Source organism: Phocoena sinus, chromosome 17, assembly GCF_008692025.1.
Source record: "Phocoena sinus isolate mPhoSin1 chromosome 17, mPhoSin1.pri, whole genome shotgun sequence".
In the NCBI taxonomy this organism is placed as follows: Eukaryota; Metazoa; Chordata; class Mammalia; order Artiodactyla; family Phocoenidae; genus Phocoena; species Phocoena sinus.
This window is the reverse complement of record NC_045779.1, coordinates 12,458,261-12,477,415: the sequence shown is the minus strand read 5'-3', so window position 1 is coordinate 12,477,415 and position 19,155 is coordinate 12,458,261. Positions and strand designations below refer to the sequence as shown.

At 34.9% G+C, this 19,155-nt stretch overlaps 1 protein-coding gene across 2 annotated transcripts in view; it reads right to left on the bottom strand.

Annotated features, from left to right (window-relative positions):
• Nucleotides 1-19,155, bottom strand: part of LOC116742526 (serine/threonine-protein kinase Sgk3) — a 65,842-nt gene that overhangs the window by 12,863 nt on the left and 33,824 nt on the right. Inside the window, exons 5-13 of one of the 2 annotated variants that reach the window (XM_032610234.1) lie at nucleotides 17,143-17,220; nucleotides 12,994-13,006; nucleotides 12,082-12,131; nucleotides 9,737-9,794; nucleotides 5,715-5,798; nucleotides 5,475-5,606; nucleotides 1,588-1,700; nucleotides 1,458-1,494; nucleotides 665-751 (exon numbers count right to left, since the gene is read on the bottom strand). In XM_032610234.1, the coding sequence (XP_032466125.1) occupies nucleotides 665-751; nucleotides 1,458-1,494; nucleotides 1,588-1,700; nucleotides 5,475-5,606; nucleotides 5,715-5,798; nucleotides 9,737-9,794; nucleotides 12,082-12,131; nucleotides 12,994-13,006; nucleotides 17,143-17,220 (652 nt within the window). Of the gene's footprint in view, nucleotides 1-664; nucleotides 752-1,457; nucleotides 1,495-1,587; nucleotides 1,701-5,474; nucleotides 5,607-5,714; nucleotides 5,799-9,736; nucleotides 9,795-12,081; nucleotides 12,132-12,993; nucleotides 13,007-17,130; nucleotides 17,221-19,155 lie in introns of both variants that reach the window. The other variant, XM_032610233.1, reaches the window with a different exon arrangement.

The window sequence follows — 19,155 nt, the reverse complement described above, 5'->3', positions numbered from 1 at the left end:
GTAATTTTTCCCCCATATCCACTGCTTTATTTTCTTCCATTAAACAATTATTATTATAAAATATTTTAACCATACAAAAAGTATAAAAATATAACAGAAACCAGTAGTGCTGCCACCCAAATATAGGCAATGTTAACATTTTGCCATATTTGCTTTAGCTTATTTCTTTTAAAAAACAGCTTTATTACAATATTCACATACCATGCCATTCACCCACTTAAAGTATACAATTCAATGGCTGTTAATATATTCACAGAGTTGTCCTAACATTACCTCAATTAATTTTTGGACATTTTCATCACTGATTCATGATTTTTTTGTTGTTTTAAGAATTAGAAATGTAATCAAATGTTTGAAGAAATCTAAGGTAAACTTTTAACATTAAAAACAAGTAAGCATAATTCATCTTTGTTGGGTTATCTGTGGTATCTCAAAATCACAGTTAAAAAAAATCAACTATCAATAAACTTTAAATGTTCAGAAGGGATGATTATCAGATATTTCCAGCTGGCTGGAAGCTGAAAATATTTTTACTCTACTTTTCTGATTTCAAATTTTATATAAAAATTTTATATAAATTTTATATATTCAAATTTTATATATACAATTTGTGATTCATTTTAGCATTTTATACATGAGTACATGAATGAGACATATTTCTTACCTCTGGTGTCCCACAAAATGTTGTTGTGGTGTCAGAAATAGCAATTCCTTCTTTACAAAGCCCAAAATCTGTTAAGACAACATGTCCCTGACAAATACAGGGGCAGTAAGATAAAAGAATGCATGGACATAAACTGACACTTATTAAAACCATTGGATTTTGAAATAATCATAGATTAAAAGGAAATTGCAAAAACAGTACAGAGTTCCATGTCCCCTTCCCCCAGCTTCCCCCAATGCTGACATCTTATATAACTGTAGTAGTGTCAAAATCAGGAAACTGACTTTGGTATAATACTGATAACTAGACTGCCAACTTTAGAGAAACAGAAAGAGAAAAACAAATACCATATGCTAACACATATATATATGGAATCTAAAAAAAAAAAAAACAATAAAAAGGTTCTGAAGAACCTAGGGGCAGGACAGGAATAAAGACGCAGATGTAGACACCAGACTTGAGGACACGGGGAGGGGGAAGCGTAAGCTGGGACAAAGTGAGAGAGTGGCATGGACATATACACACTACCAAATGTAGAATAGATGGCTGGTGGGAAGCAGCTGCATAGCACAGGGAGATCAGCTTGGTGCTTTGTGACCACCTAGAGGGGTGGGATAGGGAGGGTGCGAGGGAGACGCAAGACAGAGGGGATATGGGGATATGTGTATATGTATAGCTGATTTATTTTGTTATACAGCAGAAGCTAACGCACCATTGTAGAGCAATTATACTCCAATAAAGATGTTGAAAAAAAAAATCATGCACTAGTAGATTTTTAAAAGACAATACTTACTACTGAATCCAAAAGAATATTTTCTGGTTTCAAGTCTCTATCGAATTAAAAGGAAAGAAAAGGAAACCTGAATATGAACTGAAATAAAATAATAAAAAGACATTTTAGAAGTGAAATTTTAAAAATTTACCTGTACACTATTTTGATGGAGTGCAAATAACCCAATGCACTGGCAATTTCAGCAGCATAAAACCTAGCTCTGTGTTCAGGAAAGGACCGTTCTCTTTGTAAGTGAAAAAACAGCTGTAAAATTGAAAAAAAAAAAAAAAAAGAATATTAAGATCATTCACCCATAAAGTGAAACAAATATATTCTAAAAATACAAAAACAGGATTTATTTTTGTTACTTTGAACGTGAGATAAAAATGCACCAAAGCACAGAACCGTGACTCCCCCTTGCCTATGTATCCCCTCCACCTGGCAATCATGCTCTCTTCAACCACAAATCTTTCCCTATCTGTGCTTACTGCTCGCTCATCTCCCATGTACCTCTCAATCCTCAGTGTGGCAGTATCCTCGTACCACTCCAGGCAACCTCCCTGGAAAAAATTATTAATGGAGACCAATGATTTTGATACTGCCATGTAATTATCTTACTGGGCCTTTTTTGACTGTTCTTTCATTTGAAAAAACCAAACACTGTTTAGAGATCGTAAACTAGTGGCTGGAAGATCAAATCTAACCCACAGATATAATTTGTTTGAACCAAAGAATGTTTTCAGAAAAATCTAAAATAATTGGTAACATTTTAAAACTGGGAAATTTTTTTTTTGGTTAAAATTCATAGTTTTGGTTTCTTCTGGGGAAAAAAAAAGGGTGGGGGGAGCTCTGCACCATTAAGCCTAAATTCAATATGGTAGTAACTGGCTGGAGATCATTGGCAGCTGGACTCTCCAGTTCATTTCTTACACTTCCTCCCTAATTTTCAATGTATTTCTCACAATCTGTCCTCTAGTCATCAGGTTACCTGCCTAGGCAAAGTTTGCTCTAGGTCCTTACTCTAAGTCTTTGGGCTTCTAAAACAACAATCTCTCGTTGGGGGCTTTCTTCTACCTTGGACAGTTCCATCGCCGCTCCTTTCTGGGCCCTTATGCTGCAGGGATTGACAAAATTGTCTGTCCTAGGTTTCTCCACTGTTATTCTTTCTCTGGATACCTTCCCAGGCAACTTAATCCATTCCAATGATTTTAACCACCACTCTATGTTGATGTCTCTCGTGTGGACAGCCCTCTGCTTGGAGCTTCTACTGCAAAAATCTGCTGCCTGCTGCTCTTTCTTGAATATTTAACAAGCCAACAAATTCAATTTGTCTAACCCAGAGCCCCTGGTCTTCTCTTACAGACTTACTGCCACTGCTGTATTGTCTCATTTAATGATATCACTTTCTACCCAGCCCTCTAAGCCATGGGAGGCAGCAAGGTAAAGTGGAAATAGATTTTCAAACTGAAAAGATAGCTGATCAGCCTTGGGTTCAAACCTTTTTGTGTGTAATTCATTTAACTTCTTTGATTTTCAAAGATTGTCCCCAATTGTTTCTTAGCCTCTTCTGAAAGGTGATGGTGAAGATCAGTTACAATAGATCCTGACAGAGTAGATAAATGGGGCTGACCTGGGATTCACCTCTACTGCTCCTTTACCCTTAGTCCCTATATCCAAAAACTGAATAAATTCTTCTGTTTTTATCTCTTATTTATTTATGGGATACTCCCCCCTTTTAACCATTACCACTGCTTTTATTAGCTGCAGCTTACTCTACTGTAATACTTTATTTATTGACCTTCTGATCACATCTGTCTAATACACTACTACTGATGAAAATTACCCCAAATGAAAATCTGATCATTCACTAGTAACAGCTAACAACCACTGCTTACTAAATCAAAGGTACTATGCTAAAGACTATATGCTTGTATTATTCAATCCACCCACCTATTTTGAAGTAGGAATTGATGAGGAAGCTGAGACTCAGAAAGGCTTGTTTACATGCCCAGTGTCATAAAACTTATTTGTTTATACGCTACCTGACTCCAAAACAGATCTGAAGTAGTATACAAAAATAAATATCACATGTCAAGGTTAAAATGCAAATGTGAACATTGGGGAGCAAATAACAGTAATAATAGGAAACATATAATGAAATCACACTCCTCTTGCCTCTGTCCTTTCTCATCCTTATTCCTCTTCTACCTGTTGCCCCATTCAACCCCTGCACCTTAACATTCTCTTTTTTCCCCCCATTATCTTAGTCAACTCTATCTTTTAGAAGACAAGCCTACTTCCTTCCACCTTTGCCATCCAGTTTAGGAGTAGTCACTGTGTAATAAGGGCTCAGAAGCAAAGTCCTAAAACAGCATTAACAAACCACAGACAAGCAGGAAACGTGCAGCCAGTATCCCACCTGCAGTTAGATTTCTGCACGACATTTCGAAGACATAGGTGGTACTTAAGAATGGGCTTTGCAGTTGGGATGTCCAGGTTAAATCCGGGGCCTGACAAGTACTAGAGCACGGTGATACTGAGAAAGTTACTTAACCTCTCTGAGCCTTAATTTCCTTACCTATAAAATGAGTATAAGAGTGTTTATCTCAAAGAGTTGTGATGATAAACTGATATAACACATGTAAAATAATTACAAAGTGCCAGGCCCTCAATAAATTCTTGTTATATGTTAGCACTCCCCACATACAAATAAAACCACATCTTCAAGGTGGGAACGATGTGGGGTCATCCACATTCCTGAATCAGGGTGCATGGGGGATTCATAACCCCGCTTCTGAGAAGTCTTAAGGCGTATTTGCCATAGATGTAAGAGGTTGAATAATGATTCTTTTTATGACCATCCCCAAAATGATCTAGGTATGTGTGATCTTTCAGGTTTGCAGAATAGAAATCGGTCTTCTGTGTAGTTCCTTTATTCTACAGATAAGTGTACTACAGTAAGGTTGAAATACACTTCTCTTCTCTCTTTGCTCTGGGATTAAGGGATGGAAGATCCTTTTGTAAAGATATAATAACATTTACCAGTTAAAATAATTTTTAGAGATATTTACAGGTCAGAGATCAAACAAATTAGAAAAGTATGAGGATTAAGAAGCAGAGGAACAGGGGGTGGTCAGCTGCCTTGATCCTGGAATCAGACTGAGCTCAATTCCTGGCTCCATACTTACTAACCCACATGGCTTGATCAAGTTACTTAGCTTCTCTGTACCTCAGTTTCTTTGTCTTATGCAACACAACTGATGTGAAGATAAAATAATATGTATAAAGAGCCAGAGTGCTGGGCACATAAGGATGCTCAATACATGTTAACTACTACTGGAATTATTATCTTAACAGCAGCATTTCCCAAAATGTATTTCAATATCCCTCTGATTCAGAGTTTTGGGGAATACTGTTAATAGACTTGGTTCAAACAAAAAATGCGACTGTGTGGTAAAAAACTTTTTTAAAAATAAATCCAAGCTTTCAGGCATAATTTCTCAAAGTCTTTAACATGCTGAAACATTGTAACTATCACGAAGCACACTGTTAATCACCAAGGGGATATAACAGGAAACATTCTCCAAACTGGCTTCACCACAGAACCCTTTATTACAGGATCACCTCATCTGATTAATAGTTTGCACATTTTGGAAAATGACAGGCTAGAGTAATATTTATATGCAACTATTGAAACGATAATTACCAAAAATTACAAATCAAGTTTCATTCTAATGTTTCAGTATATATTCTTGCTATATAGCTCAGCGACAAAACTACCCATGAAATCTGTAGCTTCGTATCAAGGTTCTTTTATGAACCTTCCCACCTACACCATAAGCTGCTTAGGAAAAGAGCTTTATGTCTCACTTCTCTACATTCTGCATTGTGCTGATTAGCCAGTGCTTTTTAAATACTGCTGCTACTCAACAAATAGCTGTTTATGCTGGGCTTTGCTTCCAACACTGATAAGAGAAACTTGAACTCTATTTTTTTTCTAAACATTATCAATACTAGAAAACTAATTATAAAACTCACCTCCCCTCCATTAATAAAATCCAGAACAAAATAAAGCTTTTCAGTTGTTTGGAAAGAATAATGTAATCCAACCAAAAATGGATGTTTCACATTTTTCAAGAGCACATTACGTTCAGCCATAATGTGTTTTTGCTGTTAAAAAAAAAAAAAAGGTAAAAAATCAGCTTGTATCAGACACCAGAAAACAATTCTGTTAACTGAGAAAACGGGTTTAGGAGAAACAAAGCTATTTTATTTTACCTCTTTTCTGTTGAGAACTATCTTTTTCTGTAACACTTTGACAGCATAAAATTTTCCATCCAGTTTCCGTTTTGCAAGAAGAACCTGTTATAGTTAAAGATTGTACCTACTATTAGAAATTTCAATGTTTTGATAGGAACAATTCACTTATCAATAAGTCAATACTTAAATTTTTAAAAAATAAAGTCCACAAAGGACCTAGATAATGTGGTGTTTTTATTTTGAAAATTGAAAATTACTGAATTTATTTCTCCAATTCCACTTTTCCTTAGATATTTTAATAAAACCAAAAAATGTTGATGATTTAAATGGCCAGGCATCATTTCTTTGTCACTTAATGTGCTAATGTTTGAGGTTTTTACTAAATTTAAGTGTCAAAATCTATACTGCTTGAGAACTGTGTGTGTGTGTGCGTGTGTGTGTGTGCGTGTGTGCGCGCATGCATGCTAGCCCTGAGTCCTGAAGAGTGTCTTTAGAAAATACTGAGGCTATAAATTTCATGTCTACATAAAAAAAGGAGAGGAAAATGGTTTCTAGGTGATCAAAATGTATTTTTGTTTTAACATTTGGGTTTCTCTTACAGGTTTCAAATTTAGAAGCACTCAGAGCAAGAAGCATCATGTATAGCTGAGATTCTATAATGGGCTGGGGTGCATGCAGACACTTCATGGATTTGAAGAAACTTAGAAGATCTTGCCCCAGAAAAAAAGGCAGACATACTCAAAGGTTTACAAACCAATGTTAAGGGATTCAAGACACCCTACAAGTTGTGTAACTATTAGATGATATGTTCTAAAACGTTTTGAGATGATCTGCCACTAGTGACAATGCTGGGCATTACTTTTGAGTACATCTGTAGTCTTCCTCACTAAAACCTGTAACCACAGTCTAATCATGAGAAAAACACCAGGCAAATTCCAAAAGAGATACACAATATACCTAACCAGTGCTTCTCAAAACCATCAAGGCCCTCAAAAACAAGCAAAGTCTGAGAAATTGTCATAGCCAAGAGGAGCCTAAGGAGACACAACAACTAAATGTAATGTGGTGTCCTGAATGGGACAAAAAAAGGACATTAGGTAAAAACCAAGGAAATCTGCATAAATGATGGGCTTTAGTTCATAATAATGGATCAATATTGGCTCACTGGCTGGAACAAATGTACCATACTAACATGTTACTAAATAGAGCAAACTGATGGCTTGGAAATTCTCTGAACTTTCTCTTTACTCTATTTTTTTTTTTTTGTAAATCTAAAAAGGTTCTAAAAAATAAAGTCTATCAATTAAAATGTTTGTTATTCATAAAAAAAGGAGTCAAAACATCTTCGGGGTGAAAATGTCCTGAGTTCAATTGCTGGCATCTTTCTCATTTCTCAGGCTTTTGTTCTTTACAATATTTGACTCTGTTGAATGTTCCTTCTTCCATTTTTTTCTTTTCTCGACAGCTCCCCACCCCCCTGAACTTCACTTCTCTACTTTGATTGGTTCATCTTTAAGTATATTCTAAGAAAATAATTCAAAGAATGTGGCCATTAGGAGGTACATTGAAGGGTAGACATTTTTTCAGCAGATTGGTAGATGTAGAAAATAGGTGGTTAAGAAACAGATGGGCAAATGGAAAGTGGAACCAAGACCACCCTTTGTAGAAAAGCTTAGAATAAATATGAGATTTCGATTATTTATTTTACTTTATCATGCATATTTTTCTATTTTTCAAATACATTGTGAATCTGTAGTTCTGCTTGCTTTTCCTTCTTTTCTGTATTCTGCTTTTGTTTTATTGTACTTTGTTGGTTTCCAACCATTTTGCAAGATTTAAAATTTTTATTAAACATAACACGTATATAGAAAAACTTGTAAACATTACAGCTCGATAAATTATTCCAAAATGGACACATTATGTAACCACTTCCAGGTTAAAACAAAACCAAACACTGTCAGTAGCCTGAAGCCTCCCATTTGCCCCATTCCAGAAACTATCCATCCCTGTTCTACCTCAAAGGTAACCACTATTTCCATTTGCAATAACACAGGTTAGGTTTTGCCTGTTTTTGAATTTTATGTAATTAGAATCACATAGACAAAGTGGTCTCTGCTTGGCTTTTTTCACTCTAAATTATGTAATGTGCGTTCACGTGTGGCATGCAGCACAGTCTTCATATTTTCATCACTGTGCAGAGTACTGCATTCTACAGACATACCACACACAATTTATCCACTCTCTCACTGACATTTAGATTATGAACAACGATGCTTACGAACATTCTGGCACACGCCTTTCCTAGCACATATGTGCTTGAATTACTGGTGGCTACATAGCTTGGAGGAGAACCAATGTGTCACAGGTAATGCATATATTCAGCTTCAGTATTTAACACCAGTTTTCACAGCATAAAAAATGAAACACACAGGAACAAATTGAATTAAAGATGTGTCAAAACTCTACACAGAACAGTATAAAACATTATTGAGAAAAGTTAAAGATGAATTAAATTAACAAAGGGATATGCCATGGTCACAGACTGGAAGACTTGATATTGTTAAGATGACAATTCTCCCCAAATTGATCTAAAGATTCAATGCGATCCCAATCAAAATCCAACAGAATCTTATGGAACTTGACATGCTAACTCTAAAATTTAATATTGATATGCAAAGAGCTAAGAATAGTCTCTTGAAGAGGAACAAGGAGGGGAAGACTTGTTCTGTTGGATATCAAGCTACATTTTCAAGACAATGTGGTACTCATGCAAGGATACACAAATAGATTAATGAAACAAAATATAAAATCTAGGAACAGAAATATAAAACAAAATCTAGAAACAGATCCATGCATATAGACACTGGATATACGATGAAGTTTACCATGCAGAGCAGTAGGGAAAGAACAGCCTTTTCAATAAACTGCGTGGGATCAGTTGAACATCCATAGAGAAAAAAATGAACTCGACCCTACACCTCACATTATAAGCAAGAACCAATTTCTAGTAGACTCTAGATCTAAACGTGAAGTTTCCAAAAGATTAATGCTTTTTGTTTTTAACAACAGACTATCTCTAACATTCCAACAGACTGTGAGCATTTTGAGAACAAGATCTATTTCGAACTTTCTATTGCTTATATTATTAGCACAATGCCCAGCATGTAGCAGGTGGCAAATATACATTTGCTGAATTAATGAACACACATGGGTGTAATTTTATGGTCGCAGTTTCTGGTCTCTAGGGAACTCAGAAAAAAAAACTACATCTAGATATACTGAAAGCTATGAATACAGCACACTATAATTAAACACGTACATATTTATTTTTACTACAGATTGAAGTATAATGCAAAAAAGAACTTAAATATATTTGATGATTCTGACAACTCCATCTATGATGCTTCTGCCCTTAGGGATTCTTCTTGCTTGGTACGGTCACACTGTCAAGCTACGTGCTTCATCTGACATTCACTGCATGAAGGGAGACAGCGTCCTCAAACCTCCCTTTCCTTCTCCAACTGCTATTTACACAGCTGCTCACTGTTGTCTTTCCGGCCTCAACTTAAATAGCACCTCTTCAAAGAAGCCATCCTTGACCAATTCATCTAAATAGGGATTTTCCTCCCACTGACTATTTTCCTCTGTCTCTTGACTCTAGTCTTCATTTCCTTCATAGCTCCATTGCTACATAAAATTATTTACTTGACTGCATAACTTTTAATTGACTATTTCCTCCACTAGGTTGTGAGCATCACAAAGGTATTAACCATGTTATTTTTGTTCAGTACTATCTAACTAGGTCCCAGAACAGTGCTTGCCACATAGGAGCTCAACAAAATACTTATTCAACAAATAAATTTTGGGTTAGAATTTGAGTAGATGCTTAGTATCCTGAATTATTCTGTCAGTACTTTGAAGGTAGAGAAAGCATCTTAATTCCATAGCCTGCATACCAACAAGCCCCGTGGTCTTGCATGTATAAAGCATACATTCCTTAAGTACTTACTTACTGAATGAAAAAATAAAAACACTCTTACCTTGCCAAAGCTGCCTTTTCCAATAACTTTTAAGAAATCAAAGTCTGTTGGTTTAGCACTGAAATAAATGAACAATGACAAGAATTAGCCTCCTAGAAATGGAAAGATGTTAACTTTTCAACATTTTTTAGCACCTCACTCTTTAATAGGTAAATCTTGGGTACCCTTCAGCATGATAACTCCAGCTTTCACAGTGGTAGTATCTCATCTTTAATATAAAACAGGTAATAATGAACAGTAATAATATCTACTTTCTGATTAGATAAGACATTTTATAATTTTATTTAAGCCTTGTTAAGTTTGGCTTAAGAAGGACTTCAATAATAGTCTCTTTAGGAGAAAAAGATCTTTCTTTCTATCTATCTATCTATCATTTCTCTATCGTTTTGAACTCAGGGTAGCAAACCACTTTTATTAACCATAAACCTCACCAATGCTCTTAATGAGGAAACTGAGTAACTGTATAAATTAGTGACACATTGCAAGGACTAAGTAGTCTGGTAATTATTCTGAAAAGGAAGTTACTAGCTGGAATACCTAGTAAAATCACTAAGAAGATTTTCTGATGGAGAAAAAAGTCATCACAGTGTTTTGCATACATATCACTTGTATGTTAAAGATAAAAGAACTCTCTACTTATTCTCACAGATGGTAATGTAGGAAAGCCAGGAGTCCAGAAGGCAGAAGGTTATTTATTTGCACCTCAGGTACAAACAGCATTGGCTGTATACAGGCAAAAGCACGTGGCTGCAGAAAGATGAACTTAAGCAGCCACAAGAGCTGTTTTCTTTAACGTGGTATGAATTCCTAAGTTGTACTAGGGAGAGTGAAATGACTCCATTTAGATTTTAAACGTCCTTCAATTCATTACTGAAAGAAACAGTCAATTCAAACATAAGAGTAACACCAGGTCTGGGTTAAATAATGACAGGTCAAGATTAGGGAGATAAATACTTAACTAAGCTTAGATGATTTTCTTCTTCAAGAACCTGCTCTTTGGACTAGTTATTTTGTTCTTTAATGATATGCTGAAACACTGAAATAATTTTTTGAACGAACGTAATAGTGAAAAAACATGCAAATCCCTCAAGCAGTAAACACGCCAACCGAGGCCATACCCAAGGCCCCACTGTTAACTGTTGGTGATGAACCCTAATTGAAAGCAAACTTCCATTTTGTGCTGCCTGACAAGCTCAATGCAATAATGATAGAAAAGATCCTCAAAACCAAATTTCCTCTTCCAGTTACCATCCCGTTTCTTTGCTGTCCTTTGCAGCAAACCCATCAAGTAAGTTGTCTAAAATCACTGTCGATACCTCCTATACCTCCTATGTCCCCTCCTATATTTCTCTCCTGAACCCCTTCCGGTCAGTCTTCTACCCACCGCACCACTGAAACTGCTCACAGAGGTCACCAATGACCTATCAGGGGTCCATTCTCAATCTTCACCTTACCTGCCCCATCAGCAACATCAACAGAGTTATTTACTCCCTTTCTTCACCTGCTTTTGTGACACCACATTCCTGGTTTTCCTACCTTACTAATTATTTTTTCTTAGTCTCCTTTACCATTTCTCCTGTCTATACTCATTCTCTAAGTGGACCAAAAGGGTAAGGGGAAGCACAGTGTCCTGTGATAAAAGATAGAATACTTCAGAATTAATCCAATAAGCCTGTAAGGATAATTACAAGTAAGGATAGCAACAATACATTCCTCTTCCAGCCCACAGCAGTTATCACTCATCTGTCAGGGCACTCCTCAAACTGAGCCAAGAAGCAGCCTTGGACTCCTTCTTTGTATTCCAGTGAACTGCTGGAGCTGACACTTAAGATGAAGTCCACATTTGTCACTCCTCAAAATGTTTCCCCTCTGCTCAAGTAAATCTGGGACTATGGGAGAAACTGGATAAAGAAAATTTAATAGCCTTTCATATGCTAATTTCCATCAAGACTCCTCTGGAACAAGCTGACTAACAACTAGGGTTGGAGTTGTGACACTGAGCACCAAGAGAATAACAATTTGGCCTCCAAGGATGCTTTTGCCAGAGTACTTCCCAGGTACCTCCCAGGACTTATGGTCCCCATACACACACCAGGAAAGTAACAGTGGCAAAATAGCCGAACCCAATTCAACAATCTGTGGATTAAAAACTCCTCGGAGCTCTACTAAAACAAGGAGAAGCTAGAGCAGTAAATTAGGCAAGCGTACGACAGTATTATATTCACTGTAACTATAGTTCTATTTCACAGGCTTCCAGTTAAACTGGTATAATTTATGTACATCTGCACATTTGCAAAAAATCTTCCTCAAATCCAGTGAGATTGTTTGAAACAAATTAAACCTACTGAGGATTTCCAGATGGTCCCAGGTTAATGTTCTGTGAGGTAGAGTGTAGCTGTTGGGATGGAAAAAAAAAAAAAGAATTTAACATTCTTACTGGAGCGTCTTAAGTTATCGGTTAATGGATATTTTTAAAATAAAATACACATAACCATACCACAGATATTTGTCATATTAAAGAAACCTAAAGCCCTAATGCTTAATAAATGTACAGACTTTTGGAAAGATACACAATCAATATAAACATAATCATTTTAATGATAAATTTCAAGAGCAGTTGTAAGGAAAAAGGTAAGGCAGAAATCAAAGTCAAAGTTGGCAAATGAATGAAGTAAACTGGGGAAAGCTCTTTGGAAGAGCTGGGCATTGAAACCACAACTGAAGAGGAATCATTTTTTACATTAAAAAAACTGGTTAAAAATAGCTTTTGTTTTTAAATTTTCAAACATTTTTAATAAGCTATTATTAAAGATAGGAAATGATAGTATGATGATGATTAAGACTGCAAATGCTGGATTAAAGTTTTAATTTGAGAGGAAGTAAACTTATTTCTAAAGCAAATACATAAAAACAGGAGTGCTTTTCTTCCTAATTCCACCATTGTGATAGTATCAAATTTTTAGATAGGCTTTTCTCTTCACAACAGTTAACAAAGTAAATTTAATCCCTGTTATTAACATAGAAGCAAATCTTTACTCACCTAGTATACCATAAAGCAATTTAACTAATTAAAATTCTAGCTCACTAATAATCAACTAGAAATTTAACTCAAAATCCCAAAAGATTAACCTAGTGATCCTTCTACAGTGAGCACTTCTCACAAAAGCCAAGTGTAAGTGAATTCTTCTGCACATAAATTCACTATGAAATTCTTTATACATTCAGAGAATTAAATCAGAGATGTCTCAAATATGTACACTTTTACTAGAGCTCTATATAATTATACTTCATATAAGCTATAGATATGAAGTAAGCTTTTAAAAACATCTCTTTAAGTTCATCAGAATCAACAAATTTTACCTAAGCAATTTCTTATTAGAGACATATGTCATATATATTCCCACTTAAATTCATTTGTAACTTACAGACAATCTCCAGAATACAAGTTATTTTTTTTAATAAAGGGCAAAAGATCTAAAGATCATATGAAGTAACAACACTGGCACCAACTTTTTAGTGACAAATCAAATGTATTTCTTACTGACACCTTTACATGAAAAATCTTCATTTAATAAAATTTTAATCCACAGAAGACAGAAATAAAAGGAACCATAAGAGTCTAGCTCAAGACAAAAAAAATATATAAACACTCCAGTTCATTAGATGAGATTTGTCCTGTTGTAGCATAGTTTTAACATGAAGTAATCTCCCCCTGCTCCCCAGTTTTTCTGAGATATTATATAACTGACATACAGAACTGTATAAGTTTAAGATGTATAGCATAATGATTTGACTTATATATATCATGATTATGTTTAAATATTATAGTATTCTATACAATCTGATAATGTAATCAAACTAAGTTGTAATTTCAATACACTTATTCTTTTAATGAATGTGCAGAGAACTGTATCATTTTTCTATTCAATGAACTTTTCTATAAGATGAAGAAAGTGAAGTAAATAAGTGTGGATTAAACAATAACAAGGATAACCTGTCCCCTGAATTACATTAAAATGTAATAAGATTTTATTACTTGGCAAGCTTTTCTAATGGAGCACATTTCTGAAATAATAATGAAAATTTCTGAGGTATATAATTAGATAACTTTTTACTCTACCTATTATTATTATCTTTTTTTTTTTTTTTTTTGCGGTACGCGGGCCTCTCACTGTTGTGGCCTCTCCCGTTGCGGAGCACAGGCTCCGGACGCGCAGGCTCAGCAGCCATAGCTCACGGGCCCAGCCGCTCGGCGGCATGTGGGATCTTCCCGGACCGGGGCATGAACCCGTGTCCCCTGCATCGGCAGGCGGAGTCTCAACCCCTGCGCCACCAGGGAAGCCCCCTACCTATTATTTTTAAAGATTACATCTAATCACTAAACTGAAGTTGAGGTATATTTCTTAACAGAATGAACACTAATCAAGAGAATAAGTTTCTTGACTTCTCTTGGCCTCTGTTTTTTTCTCTAAGAAGGTCCAGATGCCTTCCAAGATATTTTCCAGCTATTAAATTCATTTGATTATCCACTCAGAAGTCCTTAATAAATAAGTTACAACTGGGGCTTCCCTGGTGGCGCAGTGGTTGAGAGTCCGCCTGCCGATGCAGGGGACACGGGTTCGTGCCCCAATCCGGGAAGATCCCACATGCTGCGGAGCGGCTGGGCCCGTGAGCCATGGCCGCTAGGCCTGCGCGTCCGGAGCCTGTGCTCCGCAACGGGAGAGGCCACAACAGTGAGAGGCCCACGTACAGCAAAAAAAAAAAAAGTTACAACTGGGGTGTGGTGCGGGGAGTGAAGGAACTGGATGAAAGCAGTCAAATGGTACAAACTTCCAGTTATAAGAAAATAAGTACTAGGGATGTAATGTACTACATGATAGATATAATTACACTGTGTATGTTATATATGAAAGTTGTTAAGAGAATAAATTCTAAGAGTTCTCATCACAGGAAAAACATTTTTTTCTATTTTTAATTTTGTATCTATATGAGATGATATCAACAGATACTCACTAAACTTACTGTGGTGATTATTGCATGATGTATGTAAGTCAGATCATAAGGCTGTACACCCTAAACTTATACCAGTGATGTATGTCAATTATACCTCATTAAAACTGGAAGAAAAAATAAATAAAACTGATGCAGTTCCTAGAAATTTTAATTTAAAAAATAATAAAATAGTTATAACTATAAGATGAAATATGGCTCGCTCTTTTTTTTGAAAAGGTTTTTTTAATCAGTATTTTAAAACAGGAAAAGATTCTAGTCTAAGTTCCAGATTTTATGGATGAAACGAGAAACAAAATTTAGATTGAAAGTCAACAGTGGGAGAAGAGGAGCCAGAACCCAGGAATTTCTCTTAGTCTGGTTCTTTCTTCAAAAACCATTCTCCTACAGCAAGGCAAGACATTCTTTACATGATCTAAACCTACATACTCTCTACGTGATTAACAAACAAAACATGGAAAATCACGGTTACATAAATTTTACTCTTTAAAATATTTTTTGAATAGTATTAAGATGTTTTTAAAAATCCATAACCTTACCAACAGACGATTTACAAATATTTATAGTACTTTCATATAGTCTTTGCATAACTTCGAAAAACTGTGATCACACTGTGTAAGTTTGCACAAAAAGTTTTAAACCCTGATTTCATTTAATGGTATGTCAAAACTTTAAATATTATCATCTTTAGAAATATTTTTTAAATGTACAATATATAGGGACAACCACTATTTGACTGATGACTATTCAAACTGATTCTAACTTTTCATTATAAATCACACTAAAATGAACATCTTTTTCTTTTCTGTGAAGGGTTATTTCATTTGCATCAACTCCTAAGTGACATGAATTACTTTCATGCTTGATACATGTTGCCAAATTGCTTTCCAAAAGAGTTGCATAAATTTTAACACCAGTAATGCCCAAGGATGCCCATTTTACCTTACCCTTATTAGTCCTGGCGTATTTTATTTACTTTACATTTTGTTAATTTGGCAGATTAAAAAACCTCTCATTTAAAACTTTCATTTGCTACTGGCATCAAGGTTGAACATTTTCCCATATATCTGTTTACTAAGAGTATTTCTTCATGTCCCTTTTCCTTTTATCTACTAGGGTCCTAAATATCATTCTTTTCAAAAATCCATATGTATGAGCTTTTTTTACATAGACATTATTCCTTCTTATACTTTGTTACATGTTTTCCCAGCTTGTGGTTTCTCTTTTGACCGACTGCACAGATATAAAATTAAAATATCCTTTTATTGTCCTAAGAGCAACCATGTCACAGACGTAAGAGTTAAATCTGTTCTCTTAACTGAGAATCCTCTTAGAGCATCAGAGAAGGAAAACTACTACTTTCCAGTAGTCACATCTATTTTTCAAATGAAGATTTTTAGCTGTGGGACAGTAATGTTTCAACTCATGACATTACCTTTTAAATCACAAACACAGAATCATGACAAAATTAAAAGACATTATAAAGACAAAAACGTACATCTCTGATTTTCATGTATATATTTAACAATAGTATTCGTCAATTTTAAATTATAAAGGTATTATCACATTTATATAATACTTATAATTATACTTTTAATTGCTACATAATAATCCTGAGTTAAGTTATTGTAATTTACCTTTCTAACATAACTTTCTAAAGTAAACGTTGAAAATATCTTCATAAGAAGGCACAAGCTTACGATATTTATCACAATTAATTAAAAAAACAAGAATATCCTATTCTTTATTCTTTTCGGAAAACATATTGATTATGTACATATAACTACAGCAATAAAAATTAGTTGATACCAACCAGCCCATGTATACTGATTGCTCTACATCTCAAAACCTGACAATGCAGAGGAAGAGGTATGTAATATTCTGGTTGAAAAGGCCTTTCCTGCTGGCCAAAATTCAAAACAACAGTTGCAATGGTGATAATCATGATGAAGATATATGATGATCAAAAAGTAAGATGGAAAGCAAAGAAAGCAGAACACAAAACTTTATATATTGTATAATAAAAGTTAGGTAATTTAAAAAATTTCCACATATTAGAGAAGATAAGAAAGAAAATGACTAAAACGTTAAAAATTACTAGGTCTGGTTGCTGATAATATGGGTAATACTTCTAAATTATTTTCAAATTTTTCTTTAATTAACATGTATTACTTTTTATTATAAAAAGTACTCATTTTATCAATTTTATAAGAAATACTGATAAGTAAGAGGTATACACATTTGTTTTTATGTACTCTACAGAGTAGAAAATCTACAATGGATGAAATTACTTTGTTTTAAGTAAATGGGGTCCTAAAGTTGCAATAATTTCATCTCTGGGGAATGGTATTTTTTTCTGTTAAAAATACAATTCCTCTTACTACCTTCTGAAGTACTTCTTTTCATCCTCATCTTCAGATGGATCTGACTGATGTTTTGGACTGTCCATTTGAAGGAATGCTCTGACATCTGGACTAAAAACAAAAATAACTTTATTATGACTTTGCATTTCTACAGCTTTTCTCCCTTTTAACATGAAAATAAAAGTAACTATAGCAGCATTTACAGTAAGAAAGTCAAACAAAATCCATTAATAATCATTATTATTAAAGGAATAAGCAAATTAAGTTTAAAAATAGGGAATCCAATAAACAAATGGGCAAAGGTATCAACAGTCGGTTCACAGAATAGAAAACCCAAATGGTAAGGAAATTTATGAAGATGCCTAACTTCACTAATAATCACAATAAAACAAATTAAAACAACAATGAGAAATTACTTTATGTCCACTAGCCAGCAAAATTTAGAAAGACACATAATACCAAAAGTTGGTAGGGATACAGGGAAAGGAACACCCTCATGTATTGCTGGTGAGAATGTAAAATGAGGCAACTTTTCTGAAAAGCAATTTGGCAATATTTGGTTAAACTGAGTATGCATTTTCCCTGAGGCCAGAAATTTCAGTTCTAAGAATAAACCACACACACAAAAAAATTATGTACAGGTTCAGTGAAAGACATGTAACTAGGATACTCACTGCAATATTCTCTATAGCTCTGGATCAGAAGCAAAACAGCCATCTACCACTAGGGAAATGAGTAAGCAAGCTATGGTAACTGCCTGCAGAGAACAGCAGTCAGCGATCAGAAACAAGGAACCACAGCACAGCACCATTTACGTGTATATATTAAACACTCACAGACACAAAGCAACAGTCGATAAATAGATAACCAAAGACATATAACAAACATGTTGAAGTGGGCATCACCACTGGGGATGAAGAAATGGGTATGAAGAGGGAAAAAATGGACTAAAATAAAAGAGGGGCCTTGCATGGACTAATGACAATCCTGAGGAATGATTAAATCTCTGTATCTGCGGTACCTCCTCCCAAATCGTTCTTTTTTTTTCTTTTTTACAAGTTGAGATGTGTTAATCCCAAAATCCTAATTTATCCTTCCCCTGCCCCCTGCCCTGCTGCTATACCCTTTGATAACCATAAGTTTGTTTTTTATGTCTGTGAGTCTATTTCTGTTTTCCAAATAATTTTATTTGTATCATTTTTTTTAGATTCCACATATAAATTATATCATGATATTTGTCTTTCTCAGTCTGACTTACTTCACTTAATATGATAATGTCTAGGTCCATCCATGTTGCTGCAAGTGGCATTATTTCATCCTTTTTTATGGACAAATAATATTCTATTATATATACCTCACATCTTCTTTATCCATTCATCTGTCCATGGACATTTAGGTTGCTTCCATGTCTTGGTATTGTAAATAGTGCCGCTATGAACACTGAGGTGCATGTATCTTTTCGAATTAGAGTTTTCTCTAGATATATGCCCAGCATTGGGACTGCAAGATCATATGGTAGCTATATTTTTAAGACACCTCCATACTGTTTGGGATTAACATATACACAGCCACTATATATAAAATAAAACAACAAGGACCTACTGTATAGCACAAGGAACTATATAGTCAATATCCTGTAATAACCTATAATGGGAAAGAATCTGAAAAAGAATATATATATATGTGTAAGTGAACCACTTTGCTGTATACCTGAAACTAATACAACAGTGTAAATTAATTATACTTCAATTTTAAAAAATGGTTAAAAAAAACGAGATATAATTGACATATAACACTATATCAGTTCCAGGTGTACGACATAATGCTTCTATACTTGTATACATTGCGAAACGATGACCATAGTAAGTCTAATTAACATCCATCACCACACAGTTACACACTTTGTGTGATGAGAACTTTTAATCTACTCTCTTAGCTACATTCAAATACGCTACCACAGTCCCCATGCTGCACATTACATCTGATGACTTATTTTATAACTGAAAGTTTATACCTTTTGACCACCTTCACCCATTTCGCCTACCC